Genomic DNA, 26,404 nt, shown 5'->3' with positions numbered 1-26,404 from the left:
GGAACTCATTCCAGAAGTTATGCCATGTATTTTTGAGACACCTTGTATAGTTATATCAGGAAGGTATATTGTCACTTCAAAAATTAAAGAATGCAGAGCTACTAACCTAGACAATATTGTGATTGTATCCTTCAAAAATATATTGAATTGTATAAATGTGTCTCTCCAGTTCTTATCAAGTATTCTAAAACTTTTTTTTTTCTGTGTACTCATTACAAAAGTTTAAAATGGTTTATTTGATACGTGTACATAAAAAAAAACAACAAAAAAAAAAGATTATTTGAATTTAAAAAAACTAACGTCGTGTTTCAATTATTAGCTTCACTCGAAAAGTTTCTAAATACTAGTTCCCAGGCATTCAAGCTTTTTTGATTTATACCCTAAAATACTGATTTCCAATATTTCATTTTGGGGCTACTGTTAGGTTTTCCTCAGTATTTTCTCACCAGGTTAGCGGTTTTCTAGATATTGATTCTGAACCGATACTGTTCTTCTGAGAAAAAAAAAATATATATAAATCTGACAAAAGATATAAGTATTGGATTTATACGATATAAGAATTTCCTTATCTTTGATGTTTTCTTTCAATAGATCATATCGCTAGTTGTCCAAGGAGAAATTCCTTGTTGTAATAGGGTTTTAGGAGCATCAGTGACTAAGGCCATATTGCTCCATGTATATTGCGTGTACTGAGGTCGATTTTCTGTTTGCTAGACGAAAAATCAGCGTTTCCGGGAGAAAAGACTATGCTACTCTCGCTGAGACCAACTAACTCAGCCACTTTGTGAAAAAGGCCCATAAAAATTCCTCCGTCATCGACGGGACTCAAACTCGGGTCCTTTCTACCCGGTGTGGGGGAGGACAGCGATCCTACCAACCGTGCTACCCACGCGGGCTGAGAGAAATTCCTTACTTTCTTAGTTGGTAGTGGCATCCCTCAGATATCCTCAGTATTGAGGATATATATTGTAAAGATACTAAAGGGACAGAAAAGGGGATTTCCCCTTTTCTGCCCTTTTAGTATCTTTACAATATTAATCTTTTATTCCTCAAAACACATTTCTGGTACAGAAGCAATACAAACCATCCGAAAGGCCTACTCAAAAAGTGTTATAAAAATTAAATATACTTTTTATTTTTATCTTATTTTAATTCATCATTGTAGTTTGATTGTAGATGGTAAAGAACGTCGTTTGCTCCTAATCCAGAACGTCTCTTTCGTTCTAAAGGTCAATGTGAGCACACATTCAATATTCAGCCTCCTGCACAGGCCTCCGTGATCCTAATTTTAAGCTCTTCTAGTGTCTTCCGCAGTTGAGAGACACGGATATTATCTCTAAAACAAATCCCATAGAAGAAAAACATGGATGTCTGATCTGTTGATTCCGAGGCCCATTCCATAGGACGTCTCCACGCCCAACCTATTGAATTAGGAAGAAGCTCATCAAGATACTATCGCACTTCGTTATGGAAGTCGTATGGAAGCCAGTCTTGTTGGTAAATTAGATCTGAAATGTCTTCTGCACTGTGTTGTGGCCAACCCTGTAACATGCCGAACTAGGCAGTTCCTCTGTTCTGGAAAGAACGGTTAGTAAATTTTTCCTTTTGATATTGATACTAAGACACCTTGGGACTGTCGTTTTCATGTTGAATGAACTGGTGGGGATTTTCACTTTCCCCAATTGATGAAATATCGCGTCATCACTGAAAACCAACTTGTTCATAGTAACTTGAACAAAAGTCATACCGTTTCACTTATCTATGGGATTCAGTTGCCGCACAATCTTTAATCAGTATGCAAAGAGAGATGAAAGCGCTTCGATCAACTTGTCAAACAGTTTTGGGTAGTTAAGCTGCCCACACTTCTCACCTATTTCTGTGAATTGCGCAAAAATTACAATCTGATATGTTTAATGTGAAAGCCTAGACGGTGATTCTTCACTCACAGAAGGGTCTGCTGGTACGTTGTCTCATTACAAAGAATCAGTGGTTTGCTTGACGGATCCTCTATACTTAACACTGAAACTGTCGTTCTACTATCATGAGAGATTTCGTTTCTTGTTCTTGTAGGATTTTAAGCGCATCAGCGACCTAGACTGTATTGCGCCGTATATATTATGGCTATAAATTGTTGTGGTCGGTTTGCTGGCCAAAAAACTCGGGTTTCAAGAATCACGCTACCCCCCCCTCCTGAGACTGATTACCTCAGCCACGTTGTGAAAAAGGCCCATAAAAATTTTTAACGTCATCGACGGGATTCGAACTCTCATCTTTTCCACCCGATGTGGGATGGCGGTGATTATACCAACTCTGCTACCGACGAGGGCTCACTTTGTTTCGTGAAAAGTTAACGTACAAGATGCCTCACTGGTCCGGACACCATTTCGCGATGCGAAGGAATGAAGCTCTCCCTAGAATAGGAATGTGCAGTAGACTGTAAGCTAAGCGCCAAGTTTACATTTGAGTCGCTTTTTCCAACTGATATATATTTTAGGTGTAAAAAATACCGATATTTGAGACGGCAAAATTCCGAACCCCCGACGCCTATGCTGAAAGAGAGAGAGAGAAAGGGGGGGGGGGACTGAGGAATTTATAGGTATTCATGATACCAAACTCACCACCAAGTACATCCAAAGATGCGTGCACCTAATACCTTTATATTCATCTGTAATATGGCCCTCCGCCACTCAACCGCATCTTAGGCAGCTCTTCTCAACATGGAATACTGCATTTTACAGTGGATGAACAGGATTGCAGAAAAACAATTCTCATCTCTAGTTCAATTTTGTACACAAATTTGGAAGTTACTCCACGGAAGAAATTAATGGTAGCACGCAACATCCTGATGCTAGCTCAGTTGATTGATCATAGGACATCCCGATGCACCCAAGGTGGACAAATTGATCATATCCTTTAGATCAGCCAGGAGAAACAGATGCTCCGACTTCCTCCGCAGCCTAATGTAGAAAAACCTGAGCAGTCAAAAGTGGAGATTCCCAACAAAAATTATATCGATAATAAATTTCCTGGGAATCGACCTCAATAAGTTATACTAGAGTAGAATGTATAGAGTCCAGAAGCTATAGGAAACTTACCGACACAGAGCTTTCTTTCTTTATTATACGTACGGACGTAGATTCTCGAAAAGGTTCAACTGATGGCCTGGTGGAGCAATTTGAGTAGGTGCTTACTGCATACTTTTTAGAATGCTTCAGTGTTATTGAAAATATTAATAGGTGGATACCGCCCCCCCTGGTCTGGCAACATGTGATGCATCCCTACCTTATGAAACTGTGGTTTGTGGGGTCAAAGCGATATGAACCCATATGCCTAGAATCGGCAAATTCTCAGTGAACACTGAGTGAATTGGTGTACTTTTAATTTTATTTTCTGTATATTAACAAAATCAATTTTAAAGAATGTGATTTAGTTTTGTTGTCATACCTTTTGTGTTCCCTGTTTTTTGTTTTAGTGATGCTCTCTTATTGTTGTGTGTGCCCTCCTTCTAGCATCCTCTTCCCTAAAGAATTCTTCATGTGGGAATACAAATTCAGGTTGCTAGCAACTTGAGTACAATCACCAATAGTTAGACCATCGACATCAAGTGGACCAATGTGATTCGACCCCATTTCTTCTACTGTTATTATAAGCAAAGAAGTCTTTGCTGATTTTCTTTGCATTCTTTTCCAGAGACTTCTCGTAATCTTCTTTGGCTTGCCTAACCTGCTTTGTGACTTTATTGCAAACTAGTTCTACCATAGGCTTCTCTATCACTTGATACATATGCATTCCATGTATTTTTCTTCTCTGCCACGTGTCTCGTCAGCCCATCTGACGATCATTTAGGTCTTAGCTTTGAACAGTATTTTTTAGTTGGTATGAAAAAGCTTAGTAGCTTCTTCGATTACTTCCCATTTACTGTTGGTCAAACTGCACACAATATAAAAACTGACACCTCTATAGTCTCATTCTTACAAAAGCTTTTCCCTTTACTCTTGACAGTAGTTATGTCTTTAATTAAATTCCACATTAGTACACTGGGTCGCTGCAACCCAGTGGGTCTTTTACGTGCAGATTCTTAATGCATGAAGAATCGCTACTGATAATCAGATCAAGAGTACTGCTTCCTCTTTTTGCCTCTAAAATACTGATATAGAAAACGGTCATCCAGCAGTCTCACCGAACTCTTGCTAGTGTATGAGCAACCAATCCACAAGTTTCAGTCAGTATCTGAAAAGTTAAAACCCCCATTATAAGACATGCTGATTTACTGGCTCACAATTGCTCTGTATAGCTGTTTGTTTTAATCATTAGTCCTATAACACACTCCTACTCATTTTCGTTTTCCCAGTGCTTATGTCACACCAAACTGACTCAACATTGCACTTGGCCACTCATGTCGACTGGATGCACTGCCTTAGATTTAATATGCTTTTTAACTAAGAGCATTGGGCCCTCCTCCTGTCCTGTCTGTCCTTCCTGTATGCATTGCACTCCCCATATTCAAATTCTGCATCTCTCATATTTGGGTGACACCATGGCTCCGATATCCCCCACAATGTCTGCATTTGATGACTTGATCAGTATATAAAATTCATCAAGGTTATTTATAATGCTCCTGGCATTTAGTGTAAATACAAGTATACATGCTGTTGTTTGTTTGTTTTTTTAGTTAGTTGTTGGCGCATCGGCTTCTGTGGCCATAATGCACCTCCCAAGGTTTTTGCATTACTCTGATCCAAGCCCGAGGCGGGATTCGAACCCGCGACCTTTGGGTTGCCAGGAAGGCACTTTACCCACCCGGCCAGCCCGGTTGGCTAGTATACATGCACGACTCTTTCAGTAGTTAGACCATAATCTTAGTTACCCTGACAGAGCCCATGTATTTACTTGTTCCATGATGACCACAGCAACTCCTAATCTCCGAAACCTACCATCTCATGGGCCTTGCATAGTCTCTCCAGGTCCGAATTGATTTGCAAGGCTCTCAACGTGTACTCATTCCTATCGTGTTTTAACATCTAATGACTCATACTTTGATTAATCTTTATATATTTAACGCTAAAGAAAATTTTCAATTTAAGAGTTGAGGATTTAACACGAGCTGTTATTTTATTTTTTATTTATTAAATTAGCAAATTCTGACGTAATTAAAAAGCTGAGTGGACCCTAGACAGTAACGGCCTCTGTTGGAATGACAGGACATTCTACTTTGATCATTTTATACGCACAAGATGGAATAATGAACATCGCCTTGAATAAATTGAGAAAGTACCTCTCGATTCAAAAAACTTCGATTTTACTGAAGCTAGAATAAACTACTTGGCTATAGAATTGAGTTAACTTTGATGTTCCAGAGCATTAAATAAAACAGAGCAATGACCATCGACTGATAGTTTCCATTAAACTAGTACTAATTAGTTAATATGGGTTAATAAATGCACGATTTCGTTTTCACGCAGGAATAGCAAATAACCGGTCTGGTAAGGTTACATTTGGGCTCCTGCATGTCTCATGAAACATCCCATTTATATACTTAGCCACTCTCCCAATGAAGCTTTCAGACTGGAATGACGTCTGCATTTCCAACCCTCTCTTCAAAATTTATATCTAATGGAATACCAGTGTTGATAATTAAGGGATCATTTTGCCTTATTGTAAAGTGTACACCTGAACTGTAACTTCCAACATCTTTGCTGGAAAAAAAGAAGAAGAAAAAAAAGGGAATGGAGGGATTAAAAATCACACACATACAAAACTGGTTACGTTACTACAGACTGTAGTCATTATCTCAACCGTAATTCGCTGAATGTGTCATCATGGTTGGAAAATGATCACGTTTTGGAACATACGCACGTCCCTGTACGTAGAGGCTTATTTTGAAGAACTTTAGCCTAATAGAGAGGGGGGGGGGGAGAAAGCACAAAGGAGATACCAAATGTACAGAAGAAGATTACTATATATATATATATATATTTTTTTTTTTTTATGATAAAATATTCTGTACCATTGACATTGCTGAAAATGATCTAAAATCGGACATTAAAAATACTAATCACGTCTTTAGAAACATTTAGTTTTCGAAAACCAGTTTTGAAATTGGAAATATGTATTAATCGGTTACACTGAACTCTAGAAAATACGCATGCGTCAACAATTTATCACTGTAATGCGAATTTTCTCTGTAATTAGCCTCTGAAGTGTGGTATTATAAATCGTTTCGAAAAGAACGCTATTAAGAAATAATTGTCACGAAAATGCTTATTGTTGTTTATGGCGCATACCTCTTGTCGTAATTATACGCGGACTACAGTTATTTAAAAGTTTTAAAAGCATTCCGCTGACTTCATCACGAATGCACGTGAGGTTGAACGGGCCGGGTCGAAAAAAAATCTACAAATAAGCACATTTCATGAAGTAATGCATAAGGCGTGCGTGCTGAAGCAGAAACTATACATTTAAGTTAACAAGACTAATAAATATTTCTTAGCACTAAGATACAGAATAGCTTCCTAGAAATTTTCATAACGTGGTATTGACCATTATTTCCCTTAAAGAGTTATATGAGATTTGGAAATCCTTTGTGAAGCATCCCTCGACTCGACTAGCAAGTTAGTTAATATACGCAGTGCGTTGCATTTCAGGTGTGTTCAATTTTTTTTCCTTTCATTTATCTGTGATTAGTAGAAACAAAAAGTGGATACCTAATGAATTTTTTAACCAATAAATTACTGTTAATTAAACAATCAACTAAAATTTTGTAAGACTTTAATTATTTCCCCGTGGATTCAATAAATACCTCCTTTTTTCTTTCCGTCCAATTTTAATTAAATCTGAAAAGACAGGATAAATCTCTATCATCGTTCCACTGGTCGAGATAAGAAGCCTCTCCACCATGTCCTGTCCATGAACTTCTCTCCTTCATTGATTTCGCCCCAGTTTCCTCCTCTCTTAATAATATCGGTCTTTATCATGTTTTTTCACCTCGTCCTTGGTCTCCCCCTTGGTCTTTTGTCCTTGAATTGCAATTCAAACATTTTTCTTGGCAACCGCCTCTCGTTCATCCTCTTGACATGTCCAAACCGTCTCAAGCGGGACCTTTCAATCCTACTCTGGAGCCTCTCTACTTGAATTCTTTCCCTAATCACATCAGTCCTGTCTATGGTCCTCACAAACCTCATTTCTGCCCCTGCATTTTGCTTTCATCCTTTTTCTTTATAGTCCAAGTTTCAGATGCAAATGTTAGAATTGCTACATAATAGGTCTGGTACGATAAATCTATATAAAAGAGCAAATATAAATGTTCATGAAAATCCATCCACTGGAAGTAGAGTTGTTACATGCGGAAGGAAGGACATGACACTTGAGGATAGATGCGAAGCCAATAGGCGTTTTTCGCAAATGCGCCTAAATATATTCATCAGTACTTCATTAGTAACTGGTTACTTTGCTCTGATTCTGTTCGAAACTAAGATGCACTCCTTATAAGGTCCTACTTTATCAATGACTGTGTATAAAATAAATAAAATCCTATATATAAATTATATAATAGCATATATTATAAATTATATAATCACACGTATAAAGCGTATTACTCTATAAAGTATTATAATATTAGAACTAAACAGTAATGTGTAGTATACTGTAAATTGTACCTTAACATATAATATATCACGTGAAAATTTTATTTTGGGTATACTCATTTACATTAACAGCAGTTCCGGCTTGAAGGCCCCGTGAGATTTTGGGGCCAGTATTGCTACAAGCCTTTGTGCATATGTACACTTATTTCAACTTTTTGGGGTCACAGATATTGAGGACCATAAGAGCACGCTCCTAACGCGCATATGCGTTAAACACTCCACTAAATGGCTGTTGAGGTACACGGTTGAGAAAAGTTGTGCAATACTAGTACCATAACTAGTAAAAATGCAACCTATTATTATGTAGCTCTGTTAAGAGACATTATTACATCCATTTGTGACAAGGTCATCCATTGTTTATGTAGTTAACGTACAAACTTCGCCAGCGTCTTCTATGGCTCTTAAACATACTTGTTTTTGTTTCCTTAGATAACTTCGACTCGATTTAGTATAACATGATAAATGCCTATCGCCTTCTAGTCAACAAGGTCTTTTTGATACGATTGTGTTGCTCTTGTAATCCTCTAATGATCACCATTAACTAGAAGCCTTAATTTACCTCTTCTTGTAAGATCGTCTCTGTTCGATATGGCCTACTGGGTCGTTTATCTAGCCAAGCGACCATTACAAGTGCATCCATTGTCACCGTATTCTCGGTCGAGTCGTTGACTTTTAGTTACCAATCGAAAAGACACTCCCCAGGAGATTTCGCATGTTTGTCTCGAGACAAACACACAAGTATGACATTATAGTCCCAGGAACATTTTTGCTTCGAGGCATCAATTCCTTCATCCGGAACGGACCTGATAGTGGTCGAGCACGCATTAGATGAGTTGTTTGGGAGTCTACGGAATAAATGCGTCGAGAAAAATGTTATGAAATGAGGGTCAGTGTCATCTCTAATCAGTGCGTGATCAATGGATACCTATGCACTATGAGAACTAACCAAGGAATCACTTCACAAGATGGCGTCTTCAAGTTCACGTGACCAGGCTTGGAAGGACTCGCACGTAAAACGTACACTCTAGGTCAAATAATGGGTAAGTGGTAGTGGTGTCAACAACCTTTCATAATCAGACTGCTAATGGCTGAGAATTTAAGCCTTTAAATACTTAAATGATATCTGTCTTAGACCGTTTTCAAGTCGCGATTATATGGTCTTTAAACCTGTAGCATGCATTTTTATAGCTCATATAAACGCTCATTCAATTAAAGTAGCTGCTAAATGCTTCCTGAGTTCTAAATAACCGTCCTTTGTCCTTAGAATGAACTCTCGATTTAACGAACTTTGGAAATAACGGACGGTGTCTATCGCACCAAGCTTTAGACGTTAACACTTTTCTGAATTAGTTTTGCGCACTGATTTTAAACGTTTTCGGTTGTTTTCTAGCACGTATAGTTTTCGTAATACAGTTGATGATTAAGACTCTTTTATTACAAAATACATAAGAATGGTTAATTTGTATTTTATCACTTTTATAGTTTAAATCCAATACACTTGATACACGTTAAAAGAACACAGTACAGTATTGTAAAAAAAGATGAGTACAATTTAAAATTGTGAGTATGATTTCCTTTAGTGCATTTTTTCCCCAGAATTTTGCAGTGCTACATCCAGCAATAGTTTGTCAACATACGTTCGTTCTAGAAATATTTGGTAGCTATTTTCTATTTACTTAATGTCTTGATGGAACCATTTCTCCTGCTCATCACTCACCGTGCCAAGGTTTTGGGGAAAGACGTCTGAATGCGAGAAATGAAGTTTCAGCGACTTATGACAACATTCCACCTCTTTATATGAATTGAGCAATTTATAAACTTCATCTCTGTATGCGGGAAACCTGTGGTTACACAAAACGTTTCCACAAAGCCATTTGAAAATACACTAAGGCAATTTTCGAAGCTTTCGTCCTAAGAGGCTCTCCGATTTGAGACACCCTCACAAAGATTTCCTTTTTTTTTTCACTCTCGTGATACTGATCTTTGAAGATTTCTCACTTAAGTAACGAAATCATCGAATTCATCTTAGCCATCGTTTTGCAAAACTCTTCATTAGGCCAAGTTTAATGTGGAGAGGTGGGAGAAAGATCTTTATTGGATAAAAATAAAGGACCACTGCAGACTACTCATTTCTAGATCATATTGCTTCGTTGAGGTCGTCACGTCCAATATCTGCGGTAGAAAGGCTTTCCCATAGGCATAAGAAACAATCTTTCGTGAACTCTTTGCATGTCAATTAACATACCAGTGATTTTGAGGTCACCGTAGATATTCAACTGATGAGTGCTGTATTGAATTGTTTCGAATAGTAACTTCAAGTTATAGTAGTTATAGTATGTCTCCTTTAGATGAATAGAGTGAGTAATGGGAACAGATGGTTTTTAAATTCTCGTTAATAATTTTCAAACTTCGCTGTGACGAGTTGATGAAGAGGCACCATTCAGGCATAATGCGTACTAATGACAATTCCTTAAACTCCATTGATATCATGGCAGGAACAGAGCAGACCGTTTACTGCGACCATAATCAAAACTTGGTTTCTTCTTCTTCGACATTGAGTCGCTCTGATGCCCTTCTTAATTAAGCATTTCTACTTTAGGTCTCGAATAGAAATTCGGCTTTATTTTTGGAGAGAGCTATATGCTGTCATTCAGGTTATCTTGGGTAAATAGCTCTGGCTCTGTTGTCTCTCTTTGTCAGTTGTGGACTCAGGATCGATTGAAGTTCTCAGGTCTCTGCCAATCTCATTTTTATCGCATTTTCGATTTCGTCTTACAAAGACTGTAGTCCATGTTGTAGAGTTACTTGAATTTGCGTCCTGTCATGGTTAATGATTGACCTCATCGGTAAATCCAAGTTCCGATAAACAATCTTGTGCTTATTCTTGCAATTTTACTTGAGAATCAAGTTACGCTCACATTGCAAAAGGTATAATCATCACTTGGTCAATCATCATCATCTTATACATATGCAGTATAAGTTTGCTCGTTCAATCACCTTGTTGCTTACCCCCCCAAAAAAGCTATGTTTTATGCCAAGCCCTACGGACCGATTTCATAAGTTACGCGAACAACGAGTTGAGAAACACTGACCTAGAGATAGTGTAAAACTAGAGGACAAAGTAGAGGGTGTCTATAAATCGTTCACTTGATTATGAAGCCTAATTAAAATTTTATTGTAAGTAGGTATCTTAAAATGGTTTGCTGCAGTTATCAAAGCAATTCAGTGAGTTTTTCCTTATGTGGTTAGCAGCCTTGATCCCAGAAAGCATTGCGACAGTATAGCATTAAAATGGCGACCGTGCAGGAGAAAGCAGTGTGCACGTTGCGGCTGCTGTTGGACACCAAATCTCCAGTGATAACGAGACGGTTTCAGTGGGAATTCCAGAAAGATCCACCTACGAAACAATCAATGAGGCGATGGTTGAAACAGTTTCAAGAAACCGGCTGTGTGCTGCTCCAGAAAAGAGCAGTTAGGCATAGTGTATCTCCAGATAAAGTTTCGAAAATTCAGGAATTGTTTACCCAAAGTCTTACAAAATCTATCCGCCGAGCAAGCCTGCAGCTGCAAATACTGCACAGTGGTTCGCAGATTAAAACTTTGATTATAAAGTGAAAATCAGCCAGGATATTAAGCCTCACGACAAACCACAACGAGAGGAATTCGCTGTTCACATTCTTAACCCTATCGACGAAGATCACTTTATGGAAAATGTTGTTTTCGGTGATGAAGCGACATTCCTCCTACCTGGTTAAAGTTAAGATTTAAAACATTTTAAAGTAAAGATAAAAAAAATTAAGATTAAAGAGTAAAGTTCAGATCCCCAATTGTTGCATATGGGATCTGAAAATTCCCACTCACTTCGTGAACACGAGAGTGATCATTCCAAGGTAAACGTGTAGCGGGCACTGGCCTTCATTCAAGCATTCATTCATTGGGCGATTTTTCTTCCACGAGAACAATGTTAACCGTCAGTTACCTTCATGTACTTAAATTTTTTGGTGCACCTCAGCTGGAAGATATTCAGCCACACGTGTTCTGTCAACAAAATGGGGATTCCACTACATTGGAGCTTGCATGTGCGCGATTTCCTCAATAAAAATTTTTCAAACCGTTGGATCGGCCGAAATAGGCCCATTCTATGACCTCCTCGTTCGCCGAATATCGCACCTATGGATTTCTTTGTATGGGATTACGTACAGGACAAAGTGTATTCAAAGAAAGTTAAAAGACCAGGTTGAACAGGCAGTGACTTCCATTTCTCAAGAGTGCTTTAAAATACTTGGAACGAAATCGACTACCTTCTTGGCGTTCTTCGTGCTGCCAAAGGCGCCCGTGTAGAGGTTTACTGAAGAACGGTTGTGTGAGAAGAAATTCTTTGAGTTGCTTTATTAAGTGCAGCAAACCGTTTTTACAATTCCTATTACAATAAAATTTTAATCCAGCTTCATAATCATGTGAATAATTTATAGACATCATGAATAACTGGGTTTTTTTTTTTTTAATATCTGTCATCATGGTACGATGTTATGATTTAGTTCGTAAAGACCCGCACATAGCAGAATTTGTTGGGGCGATTTTTATTTTCGAGGAATGTGTTTCAATAATTAACCGTATCTGACCTGAAACAATCTATAATTCAATTATCAAATAACAAGGGTATAGATATGTTCAAACAGTTACATGAATATTATGAATGTATAAATAAACAATAACAAATTAATAATTATATTAATATGTGGAATAATCAGTCTCCACGTTCATATCAAAAACTGGACATGCTGGATGGAAACTGATTTGGAATCAGTGTCTAAAGATGTCTACTCCATTTTTTTTTTCTGATAAAAAAAAATTACTTGTTAACCTGTGTAATCAAATAGAAAAGCCGAAATACTCGTGAAGCACTTTTGTTCTTTTTAACATTTCAACAAGCTACTTTGAAGTAACTTGTTGAAATGCTAAACTTAAGTCATGATTACAGATCCTTCTGTTATGAATAAACCTTAAACCAACCACTGTGTCCTGCACCACCATTTACAAGATTCATATAAAGAGTGCAAGGGTACCAGGATTTTTTTTCATCTTCATCCTCCGTCAGACTGCCGAGTATATCAGACATTAAGAGGGTGTCATCTGGACCTCCAGTGAGGTCACTGGAGAAGTCGTCAGACTGAATAAGCTCCAGTCAGAGTTTACACTATTACAATACAGCCCCGAAAAATTTCAAGCCCTTCTACTTTTTGGAACTGGTAAGTGGAGTAAAATACAGTATTACAACATTTTAATATTTTTAATTCCATAGTATTGTCCAATCTCATAACATTTTTAGCTTTTCGGCGACTACATATCTCTTTTGAGTTTAACAGACAGACCTTTTTCACCATGCAGTCCGTTAAATCGAGATTTTACTGTATATTCTTTTATTTCGATCCAACATTTAACGCAAGTTTTGTGTAGCATGTTGCTTATTGCTTAAAAAGTTAAAACTATCATTTTATTGTGTTCAGATCCAAGAATATGAGAGTAAAATTGTGATTTCCTTTTTTGTCAATTATCTTTGAGGAAAGAAAGAGCGGACCAATGGAAGAGCGGAAAAGATGGGAAGACGCAATGATAATATCTTGAATAGAAAAAGAGAGCTAGAAAGATAGACAAGACAGACGGATAAATAAAAAAAAAAAAAAAATAGCAGACATCGAACTCGACAGATGGACAGGTAAATCTGCAAGGGGCGTGCCATGTAGGAGGCAGTAGAAATCTTGCTGCACTCCAACTAAAAACTTTGTGTGGAAATTTGCAGTGATTTTCATGATACGAAACAAATCTGAAGGACACGAGAGGATCGATTACCTAATGAAGTGTAATAGCGATTTACAATTCGCTTAGAACTCAGGTGTATCATTAGCATTTCATTAATTCATCCTATCATTACACCTGCCCAAATCAGGGGGCGGAAAAGGGAAAGTAACTTGAGTACTAGTCAAGCTTTTACACGCTTCCTCACCGCAATCGCTAATGGATCCAAGTCGCCATTAATAGAGAGCAGCTTAGAGGAGCAGAAGAGAACGGTCGTTAAGGGGACGGTGGTGTCATGTTCATGACTAAATGCAAAGCTGCTCAATATACACACAGACCAGCAGTGGGTGGGCGAAGTTAATAAAACTATCAAAACTCGCCTGTTTGCTGTCTTATCTAGCTGCTCAAAGTCATTTACCAAATCGATGATAGAAAGCCTAATGAATCAGCTCTGCAAAATGTACACTTCAGAAATATAAAAATAAGAAGAAAGAGACAGATATGAATTGTAAGTTCTTCTAAGAAGACGGGGGGAGAGAGAGAGAGAGAGAGAGAGAGAGAGAGAGAGAGAGAGAGAGAGAGAGAGAGATGGAAGTAGCAAAAATGAAAAAATAGGGAAGGAGGGAAGTAGATTAGAGGGTAGATAAATTGGGTTGGTCTCACTCTTCTTATTCACGAATAGCTTTGATACTTGAACTATTGGCCAGAAATGCTGCAAGTTTTAAAATAATAATAAAAATACTCATTTACGAATGCTAATTTTTAATTGATATTCTTTCTGGTAACACAGATTACCAGAATTGCAAAGAATGTTCCAATAAGTTTAGATTTCTTATAAAACGACAGTCTATTATTTCAGTTACAAGATCTGTTCTTCCCATGGGAACCAGTTCGTATATCTCCTTATTACCTCAAGGTTTTCGTTCATTGAAAATCAGTCAAGGTGAAGAACATAGAGCCGCTCTTGTGGTAGTATACTACAGGGATCGGCAGCCTACGGTACTATTTCCAAAGGTGGCATCAGAGACTACCCAGCATAGTATACTACCACGAGAATCTAAAAAAGGCATTACCACGCAAGTTTCCACAAAGACACACAGACATGTCTGTAGTCCTGTTTAATTTCAAAGTGAATCCTTTTTCCCTCTTGCGACTTATCCTGTGTCCATCACTTTTGTAAATTAACAGCAGGTGGTTTTCTTACATACAGCAGCTTCCCCTGATTTCAAAACATCACCATTATAACTAGAGAATTTCACAGAAGAATGAACCTGGCACGTCGCTCCAGAAGAGTTACTGACTCCCAATATAATATTTGGCCATTTATCGCTTATTTGGAGAGACCTGGTCGTGGATAGGATAGCACAGTGGATATAATCTCCATTCTTACCCACACCGACTGGAAAACGCTGGGTTTGAATCCAGTCAATGACGCAAGAAATGTTTATGGACTTTTTTTTTTCACAACGGGGCTGAGTTAGTCGGTCTTGGGTGAGGATTGCATGGCTTTATCTCCTAGAAGCTCGGGATTTTCGTCTAGAAAACAGGCAAATCGACCACAGAATACAGAAATTTACAAACAATATACTGACGCCTAATAGCCTTAGTTGCTTTTGGTGCTTAGCACATACACACAGAGGCCTGATTAAAATTCCAAAAGTAATGAGGAATTTTTAAAGATCTCTTCAATTGGGGCTGTGATTAGGCCATCTCAAGCCGAGGGATTGTTGATTCGATAATTAACAATGTTGATACTGTTTGGGAATATACAGAAGTAGAATTAAAGAGGTGTGTGTTTTGAGAAAACTGCGTAATAAATGCTAAAATTATACTGTATAAATAAGCTAGTTGCATATTTTCAGTTCCACTACGTAATATTTATTACTTATGATAAAACAGTTCTCAAAAGTCTAGACTTCACGTTAACTTTTAGTATTAACCTAAAGTTATCTGTATCTCTAGGGGCCGCTTTAAATTATCCATTGACTTGTAATAACGCAAGTATAAAGATGATCAAAGGGTGCAAGAAGATAGCAGTTGGAATCCGCTTGCTAAATGTTTCAAAGCTCTGGTACTTCTGTCGCCATCCACTTTGTACCAATTATGTCATTTTTCATTTAGTTCGCAGTCAAATACAGGAGAGAAAAAAAAAGGTGAGGGCTTCTAATTGGCTCCCATTTGGACCAAGTACTTTATGAATTCATCAGCGCAGTCTCAGTAGCTATCAATTTTGGAAGACCATTTTAAAAGGGAAACCTTTGACAACTTCTAAAGCCAGTTATATAGGGCCTCTAACTATAATACAATTACTTTGTCATTGTGTTGTGTCCCCACCTGCTCCTCTAGGCTTGGGCGGAGGAAGAAAGGGCCGAAATGCTTAGTAGTTAAGGGCGATTTTCGTCAAGAGAGAGAGAGAGAGAGAGATGCGAGTTGTTTAAGTGAGATGAGACAATTACCAGTAAACTCCGTCTTAGTGACCTTAAACTCACGTGATTCGAGTGTGGTCATTGCTCTATTCTTAATACAGTTTATAAGCATCCCCCCCCCAAAAAAAAACTTTAGTAATTACTAGTATTTGTTTTTATTTCTTATACTTACAGAATTATGACAATGAGGCTTAAAATTCGACTTGTCTGTGTTTGTGTGTATGTGTTGTTTGCGTGCCTGTGGGCACAGGATTTAAAATAAAGGTGGGGAAAATAAAAGCTCCCTTAACAACCGTAATTGGAAGCTCAGGACGATGATCAGCGGGTGGGAAAATAACGACCGACAGGGCATAGCCGATTATGCTGTTAAAGATTCGGCAAAAAGACAAGAATGAATTTTACGGAATTTCTACCTTTGTCATGGGTGTGAGCTAAAAAAAAAGTTGCCCTTAAGGAATAAGATAGTTTTGTTTGCTGTCTGGTTTCAAATAAGATAAAAGATTGGCTGTTTTTAAAGTGCCTTGAGGTTTTCGGTTTGAACATAGCGGGAACAGGTAGACATTTATAAAATGAGGGGATCATTAAATGAAGATTAAGTTAATGAAGCGAGGTTACCATCCTCTAAACCGAGTGATTCGGGTTCTTAGGCAAGTCTTGTTGCCAGCGTGTAATTGAGAGAATTTTAAGCAAGGTCAGGTAAGAAGCAAAAGGTCAGATAAACCAGCTTTTGTTAATTTTACAAGCTGTTTCTTAGAGGTTCGTTAGGGAGTCAGTGAAAATAAGCATATTGATGTGTGTGCGCTTGCATCCTTTAAAATAATTTAATATTTATAATATATGAAGAAATGCTCTACTCTTAAAGACTATCGCAAATAAAGCATTTACAAAGAGCAAATAGAATTCGTTCTATTGACTTCTTTATTCAAGGTCATTTCCTCCACAGAGGACAATTTCTACCCGAATTATTTATGTCAGCATAGGATACTGGTATAAAGAGAATTTATAAATTGTACATTTACAGTGGAATTATTATTATACTTATGAAATGATTAACTGTTTTCGATAGTACTATGCGTATCTTAAAGGCCTTCTACTGAGAACGGGAGTTTTTCAGTTATTTTTGTTTTAATTCAAAACAATTTTTCCTACCTGAGGAGAAGTTTTGTAGAGGCACGTTCTTCGTAATGGTTTCGGCCATGTCGTTCAGTCCGTAGATCCCCAAAAGTTCTTTCATCGTTGATTCTGCATAGTCCTTCATCACTGAAGCATCAGGGGTGTCCTTGGGACCCGTACGGGGTGAGGCACTACAGAAGGCACCGGGAGGAGTTGGTTCACGCGATCTGTATGGGGAAGAGGCTGTAATGGCACCGGGTATGCATTTAATGACATTGGTATCTGGCGAAACGCTTGGACTTCGGATTCCCTTCGACAAATCCATAGCCGAACCACAGTCGGACGGAAGACCACTATCCGTTCTCTTACTGAGGTCGACTGGGGCATTGACCTTTTCCCCTACTTTTTGTTGGTTCAAAGTTCCTCCCTCACTAAGATCGAGTGGACCATCTCCTTCAGCATCGTTTTTCGTGAAAGCTGAAGTACGGAAGCCTTGGATGCCGATTACTGTTCTTTGGATATAATCCGGTAGTTCTGAGGTCGAATCCGGGTCTGATAGACATGGACTTTCTTGTCCCGAACAATCACTGGCATCACTTACTTCATCATTCTCCATCGTGCAGTTGTAATCCATAAAAAGTTCATTCTCAGCATCGCTGTCCGCATAATGATACAAAATATTTCGGGGCTGGAAATTTTTACGTTTGTTTCTTTCCCTGCTGGAGCTCAAACACATTCCCGAATCGGATCGGGAATCGAGAGCCATAGAGTCCATTTCCTCTTCCATGCTACTATCGTTGCCTTCGACAGGTAGCCCAATTTGCACCGAACAATGATGATGATGATCAAAAGGCACTTGATCGTTGTTAATCACTTTCAAGCTTGTCCTATACGGGCGGCTTACCGAATCCAGTCTTGGCAAAACATGTCTCGGGTCAGTATCACTAATGATGTTATCAGGAGGCGCTCCATTCATTGGAGATAAATGATGATCGTCCCGACCTTCTACCAGCGAAGGGTCGGATGAGTGATCATCACTGATGATCATATCTTCGGAGGATCGCTTTAGTTTTTCACAGATTGCATTCAGTTTGAAGGCACTTGACTTGTTGAGAGGCTTCTCCTCTGCCTCTGTCATGCTTTAGTACAGTGGAGAGGTCACGTGACTACTGCTATCGCTCATTAGTCACCAGTTACTTGACCCCCTCTGCAAACAAAGACAAAAAAAATATTTTAATCGAGATTATAAAATGATTATATAAGTTTGAATAACAAGCATGAATAAGAAGATTAATTAACTAAAATTTGGAACTAAACATCCTTTTTATGAAAATATATGAACAACTGTAATTGATGATACTGTTACCTCATAATAATATTCCAGAATATGACAGTTTTGAGTTTTATTTCTCAAAATTAATGACCAAATATACAAAAAAAGCCTTGCACACTTAATTGACTACTTAAACTAGACGCCTGTGGCAAAATTTCAGCTGCTCTGGTAGTCTTTTGTGATTTCTTTCTGGAAACCAATTTTAAGCACAATATGCTGGTAACATCTAGTTTAAATGTGGCGCTTCCATTTAATAAATAAGAATGGCAATGTCAAATGACATTCTTTTCGTTAATGTTTGATACACTTGAGCAATTTGGACTTTAGTTTTCTCTCAGTAATTTTGAAGTTTGAACTGCTAAATGCAGCTGGATAAAAGCAACCGAAGGCATATTATGATTTCCCAGAAGCTACCATAATTCAGCTTGCAGTCCCGATTTAAATTACCTATTTCTAAAGCGAATCGCTATATATTTATTTCGGTATACCCACTAAAATTTTTAGGCAGGGAGAAAAAAAAATATCGCTCAAATCGTTCAGAATATAAAGTATTCTGAACGATTACTTCAGAATATTATATTATTATTAAAATTTGTTGTTGAATAAGATATTAATATACTGAAGAAAATAATTTAAACTGGTATCCCACATCATATAACAACTGTTTTTTGTTTAAATTGTCACAGAAATTAAAGATAGGCGAACAGATTGAGGTGAATACTGTTATACACGCTTTTCTTAGATTTAGAATTTTTTCCTTTAATATTTTCTGTATTTTGTTGTTATTTTTCAAATATTCGTACTAGCTTGTTTTATCTCTTCGCGTGGATGCCCACGATATTATCAATATCATTTATTAGGCTTTGAAGAAAGATTTATTCTTCTTTGCATGCATTTAATCATTCGTTTCTAATCCGAATACTAATGAACAAAAAATGCTGAAGAATCGAATTTTTTTATGAGGTGACTTACTAATGGTGACTTAATTTTCTTTAGTAAGTCACCAGAAAGTTTAGCTGACATGGATCCAATAAGATTCCGATCTTATTACTATGGATCCATAGGAATAAGATCAGAATCTTAAATATTACGCAGATTTAGAATGCAGGCTGGTAAAGTATAGTTATTTGTCAGTGTCATAAACTGATCCTTAGGAGGATACGAGAGGGGCTCTGTATATGCTTACTGCTGCATCAGTACGAAAACAATATAGAGCATTTTTTAAAAATGATTAATAGAACTGGAAGCTGATTAAGTAAAGTAGAACAGATAGAACTAGATGATATATTTTCACAAGATCTATTTTTACTCTGTCCATATTGACCTCTCCTAAGTACCTGGGGCTAGTACAGAAGAGTGACGATTCTGATTCTTCCTACCAAAATGCGGACTTTAGTAGATGGAAGCTAATAATAGATGTAATAAGTAATATCATAACAAATTTATTACAATTATTATTAATAATATAGTATGGTAGATTTTACCATAATGCTATTTAAATAATTTGATTATTAATGCACTTTTGGCAATATAATTTTTGCCATTTTTTCGTTTCTATCTTTCTCTCTAGCAGTATTTAAAGTAAAGAATAATTTATTTTATATGGTCGGTCACATAGGGTCAAAGTAATTCACAAGAAGGTTACTGAATATTACCGTATTTTGTGGGTGTCATATGAATTCGAACAAGCCGATCATTTGGCTGCAGCCATTATTAGACTTTGTTCTTTAAAGATTTATTTTTCTTTGTCGGTTCCGAACCAAGACCGCCCTCAGTTGGTAGGATCGCCCTCCTCCCCATACCAGGTGGAAAAAGACCCGAGTTCAAGTGTCCTCAATGACGGGAGGAATTTTTATGGGACTTTTTTCACAACGTGGCTGAGTTAGTCGGTCTCAGGCGAGAGTAGCATGGTTTTTTTCTCCCAGAAACTCAGGTTGCTTGTCCAGAAAAACAGAAAATAGACCTCAAAATACACCCAGTTTACAGATAATATGGAGCAATATGGTCTTAGTCGCTGATGCTCCTACAACAACAACAACCCAGATCTTTTCCACGTGTAGTTCGTTGGATCCTTGGTGGTCCATAGAGATATTCTTGGGAGAAGGGGGTTCTTCTACGGATAATGTTCGAAATTTCGTATAAATACTTAAACCGAAATAACTACAACATGGACATAACGTTGTTTTCAGGGCACGCAAAATATTTTTAAAGTTAAGAGGCAGGGGATCCTTCATATTTAAAAAAAAAAAAAAAAAAAAAAAACAATCGTTGAGAACTACGGAGTGATACTCTTATTTACATAAATCGGAATAAATAAGTACACAGAGAATGGGTACAGCACAAATATTCATGTACATGGAAGAATAGTAATTTGGTTTATGATTAAGATTATTAAGATTTCGCAAAAAGAAGAGAGATATCAAAAACATTTAATATTATCATTACCTGGCGAGGAGTAGCTTCTAGAAAACCTCTAAATCCTTCCATTTATTAAAAGTATATATATATATATTTTTTGCTTGTTATCCTTTTGCATATCCACACCATGCAGTGACGTGATCATTCTCTTTGGTTGCCTGATAAATCTTTAATAATTAAAGTGGCAGAAAACGCCTAATCTCTTAACGATTGAGATAGATTTACAATTTTTTTCCCAATTAATCCTGAGGATTTATCAGATGAATAACAAGAACGGTTACGTGCTTGTATTTTTTGGACATGCAGAAAGATAACTGGCACAAAAATACATTGGTGGAGTTTTTATTAAAATTCCTGCCATACAATGATCCATCTGATCAAGCAAGTTACCATGACAGCGTGTGATTGGTAAAGTCATTCTGCGCAGAGAACTGTAATCAATCTCACACTAAATTGAGGAAGTGTTGATTTATTGGAACGATGGGTTAAGATGATCTGTTGCTATGGTAACTGTCAGGTAATGAAGTGTTATAGACAGTGAATCTCTTGGGCGTAGCAGAGATTTGAAGTTACCTATTTTTGGATGAGAACTTTTAAGGAAGCTGAATCTAATGGGAATGCTCAAACATTTCATTACTTTTAAGTAATTATTGTTAACTACTATTAAATAACCAGTGAAATTCGTTTTTATTTTTACTAAACTAGTTGTAATTAATAATTTTATTGATTTTAAAGGTATTAATATTTATTTAAATTTGAGGACGTCTGAAACGTTTATTCTCTGAAGTAATCGATTTGCTTTTATTTGATTTTTTTGTAATTATTAAACTTCTGGAAATAATATTATTACTTTGATTAATTGTAATCAAGCATATGATTATATGCGTATTGAGGATAATCTATTATTTTTGCATTAATTAGGCTTAAGTAATTTTTTAGTATTTGGCAAGGTTGATAACACTTGAGGTCGGAAAAAGAGAAAATAGTAGATAGGCTGGATTCTGGAAAGAACATTTAAAGGAATAGAGAAAAAAATATTTTAATAGAATTATAAGAACACTAGAAATAAATAGATTGAATAATTCAGAACGGAACGAAATTATCGAATAATATAGAAAAACAATTTAGAAAAACCACTTAAAAAAAGGGAAAAAAAGAAGCTCTTTAGTAGTTTACGTTCGGAGTGTGAATATAAAGGAAGTATTAAGAGATAACTAAAATTTTGTCGCCTATCATATACACAATTGTGGCGGTTCATAAAATAAATTCTCATTATGATTTGTTAGCATTTGAGAAGACTGGAGCTTAAAAAGTAAGGGCAATCAAACTCCAAACATGCGCGCGCACACACTCTGAGTATTATCAATCTAGAGGTACTTACCATATAAAATAATAACAATCCAACTTACAGCGAAGGCATATAATGGCCTTCGTTGAAGCCTTCTCTCCGGACAGCCACACATCTCTCCTCCGTCGGTTAGCGCCACGTAAAGTGAACTAGCAGCGGACCGCTGGACCGGCAATTTCACGAACCAACCTAATGTATAGCAGTCTCGCGTCCTATCCCGTCCGAGAAATGGGGGTCTCTGACAAATCTCCCTTCCCCCCACGCTTCTAGCACCCAGTGATGCGATAAAATTCAACCAAAGACTCGGTAAACCTGCTTCTTCCATCCCTACGGCATTGGCGAACGTTACAATTTCAGGTTCCACCCTGGCCCTTTAATAAATGACTCCTTTATGACTTTTTTTCTCTTTGACTGCGGCCAATACGCAAGCAGGATATGTCTCTGCAGAAAGCGGGAAAAATTATAGGGTCCACATAACGCAGCTGCTTTTCCTCCAAACTATAAGTCTACGGTGATTCTTTTCTTGGCCCTCCGGATATGGGATGGATGGAAGGAAAGATGACAGAAAACGCCAATCAGAAGGTCAAACCATATTTCTTAACACAAAAGAAGTAGTGCAGGAATTTGGGTCTATCAGTAGCAGAGGTGGGGGCGAAATCAGTAGTGTCTCTCGCTTTCCCTCGCTCTTTTTTTTTTTTTTTTTTGTTCGCGTAGCTATCTCGGTGGATGTCTCCTCCCCGTCTCTCTAGCTCACTTGAGATCGTTATCCACCCTAAGGTCCTTTTAGCTTCAATACGGGCACCCCTATCGGACCCACCTGGATACAATGACAAGTCGTTTTTATTCAACGTTGCTCAAAGAATATGCAAGCAACAAAGTCAGTCAATTACCCTTTTTATGTAGGAGCTAAGTAGAAATACTGGGGATGGTTAAGTGGACAATACTCTATATAACAGCATGAAAGCAGACGGCCGAGACAAGAGTAAAAAAAAAAAAAAAAAAAGAAAGAAAAAGAAAAGAAAAGAAAAAACGCGCTTTTTTTTTTTTTTTTGCCTTAAGATTTATGGTTTCGTATTAGAATTACTACATTATAAATCGAAAACAAAGAATAAAATACTTCAGTAACCAGTCTAGTGTTCAGTAATTCTGAAAGGTGAATTATTGGACATTTTAACTGTCGTCTGCTTCTTTGGGCACTCAACTAAAACTAATGAGATACTGTTGAGATACTGTTACTTGCAACCAGTTTCGTTAGTAGCCTTAACGTTCCATGTCGCGATTCTGCAATGGAGGAATGAACGAATATCATTCCACAAGCGACACCTATGTGTTTCAAAACTTATGATAAAGTGTTAGCTGTTTGAATTTGTTTTTTTTTTACACACTAATATGCATTTTTATTTATTCCTCATATATAGGCAGGACTGTGTAAACTTTTATTTTAAGCAACCCAACTCAAGTATTAGAATGGTCTTAGTCAGGGCTGGGAAAAGGCCAGAATGCAACTTGTGGTTTCATATATTGTAGTTCAAACTTCCTCCAAAATATGGTAGTACAGAGATTGTCCAGTAGGCTGACTGGTTGTTACTTGCAACCAGTTTCGTTAGTAGCCTTAACGTTCCATGTCGCGATTCTGCAATGGAGGAATGAACGAATATCATTTGCTTTAAATGGTAAAATCTGCAACAGAAACGTATGGAATGTTAAAAACTGTTTAATGGTGATGGAACCATAAGTCGTACCAGTGTGTCTGAATGGTATAAGCGATTTCAAAGACGGACACGAGGATGTTCACGATGACCAAAGAAGTGAGCATTCGTGAACCTCTCAAAATGAGCATAGAGTTGCAAAAGTTCTGGAAATTGTGGCAAGAAATTGTCGTTTGACTCTCAGAATGATGGCTTGATGGTTGAATATGAATTTAGGAAAGCGGAAGGCCTGTGCAAATTTTGTGCAGTAGAGCCTCGCGGAAGCAAGGAAGAGTGCCATCATGAGCAGGCTTCATCCAGATTGTCAAGCCAATCCTAATTTCCTCAACTGTATTTTCGCTGGAGATGAGTGTAGGGTCTTTCACTATGACTTTCACTAGAGACGAAGCATCAGAGCATGCAGTATACTTCAAAATCATCACTAAGGCCTAAAATGTTCACCAATCATCACCAAAGCCAGAGGTCCAGAATCAAGACGATACTTATACTTTGTGAATGTGAATCACAAGGAATTTGCACCTGAAGGGGAGAGAGTGAATGCTACGTTCTATATATAGATGCTTCAAAGACTATTGAATCGCATTTCCCTGGTGAGGTCGCAATTTCGAGAGAAATGCAGCTGGTTCTTGTTACACGACAATGCTCCCGCTTATTCCACACTCATTCTGAAGATATTTCCGATGAAACGTGGCATTGTACAGATCAAATATCCATCTTACTTTTCCGATCTAGTACCAGCGCACTTTTGCTCTTTCCCAAGGTGAAAACTGCCCTGAACGGAAAGAGTTTAGGATGTTGAAGAAATGAAGAAAAACCTACCCACCAAACTGAACATCATCTCTTTGGATGCCTTCGCTGATTCTTTTTAGAACGGTGTAATAAGTGCATCCAATCAAGTGGTGATTACTTTGGATAAAATAAAACCATTTTTTGAGTCCTTTTGTTCTTTTTATTGCACCACAGCTCGGGAACTTTATTGTCACACCACGTATATCACTTGTACCTTCTTTATAATTTTATTTCTATTTTTATTACCTTGAAGCTAGTCAGGTCTCAAGTCCTGGTCTTAGCATTCATTTTATGATCCTAAACATAAAAAGGCCTTCATTTCAATTGTGAAAACACAATATAGTGATGACTCACGACCTTAGTTACCTCGGCGAAAAATCAAAACAACAATCCCCCCCCCACCACGTGTTTTTCTCCAACTAGTGCGTTTATATAAACCTTTGGATAGTCAGAATGATCTAAGATAAAAATAAGAGGAAGAGCCAAAACGAAATTATATATTCAAGTTTAAAGCAGTAAAATATACACGGATTTTGAAGAAATTCCACAGCAAGAGAAAACATTTTTGGTTGATGGTTCTTCACACAGGTCATACAAAAGCGAAAACTGTGGACAGTTGGGGTCTCTAATTATGGTAATCTTCCTGTCATTCGCAAAGGTCGCTGGTCTGATTGTTGTCTGTCCGCGGTGTGCCTCTCTTTCTTCGCTGTCAATGACATCTAGCTTATTACTGCGACTGAGGTATTTCCGAAACTGCTAGCTTTCCTCGAGGTCTAAATCAAAACATCACACAGCGCGAGCTAATAAATGGCTTGTTTAAATGATAATTAGAGGGATACACAGTATGTAAACCACTACTGTTTTTCACTCCCTGCTAATACTGGGTAGAAAGTGACAAGTTTTTCTTCCCTTCCTTCCCCTTAATCTCTTTCTGCTGTACTCCCCTGTTTCAGTGTACTTTCGTCTTTCGAAGAAGACGAATCGGCTGATAAGGGTGTAGCAGATGTGGGAAAACTTAACAGAATGTAGCAGGTGGTGGATGTGTTGCAGGAGATGACATAACCCTTATTAGGATGTCAGTATCTGCTGGGAAGAGACATTTTTTTCCCTTTTTTTTTATCGCTAACGAGTCTCCAATTTTGGAGTTGTCGGATAAATTTATAGATGCAATCTCTTTGTTTATGACAAGAGGCAGTGGCTTAGCTGAGATTTTTGGGACCCTCTGCAAAAATATGAAACGATTTTCCTCCCAGAATTTTATATTGTTCTGTATATTTTCAAATATCGCCATCGTCATAATCATTTGAATTTTTGTGAAAAATGCTCTCCAACGATAGTATTCCACGCACTGGTAAATTGTATCGTGGATTGTATTGTGAAGTAGTTCAGATAACTAAGGCTATGAGGAGCATGAGAATATCATGAATACAATATTATTTGCGGTTTAATTTGATTATCAGTTAATTTACGATGTTATTATCAGTGTGTGGAATACTATGATTGGAGAGTATTTTTCTTAATTAGCTCAAAATACCAGAAATAGACTGAATATTTTCCTTATTCGAAATAATGTTGATTTTGACTGGAGATCTAGTTTATTTCGAATAACTCTTGTTTGCTTATATTAGAGCGATTTCAATTCTAGCCATATCAAGGAGAGCAGATGTAGGAAATGAGTGTTAGTATTAAAATGGCATAATGGTGCAAAGAAGCAGAAATTATTCTGCATATGCAAAAAAAAGCCTCTATCATGTTATTTCTATCGTAAAAAAGGGCTAATCCAGCCCCCTTCCCCCTGAATTTTTCTGAACTCTGCTTTGGCCATCTTA

The 26,404-nt window shown here is 37.4% G+C and overlaps 1 protein-coding gene across 1 annotated transcript in view; it reads right to left on the bottom strand.

Moving 5' to 3' along the window:
• Window positions 1–26,404, bottom strand: part of LOC150085320 (zinc finger protein castor homolog 1-like) — a 458,876-nt gene that overhangs the window by 131,330 nt on the left and 301,142 nt on the right. The window contains exon 5 of the mRNA XM_090373996.1: window positions 17,015–18,185. Coding sequence (XP_090230122.1) covers window positions 17,015–18,116 — 1,102 coding nt within the window. The 5' untranslated portion in view covers window positions 18,117–18,185. The remainder of the gene's footprint in view (window positions 1–17,014; window positions 18,186–26,404) is intronic.

The sequence above is a fragment of the Mastigoproctus giganteus genome, chromosome 5 (assembly GCF_048544385.1).
Source record: "Mastigoproctus giganteus isolate SK-2022 chromosome 5, ASM4854438v1, whole genome shotgun sequence".
In the NCBI taxonomy this organism is placed as follows: Eukaryota; Metazoa; Arthropoda; class Arachnida; order Uropygi; family Thelyphonidae; genus Mastigoproctus; species Mastigoproctus giganteus.
Note: the sequence above shows the minus strand (reverse complement) of the source record. Positions and strands in the feature narration are given on the sequence as shown.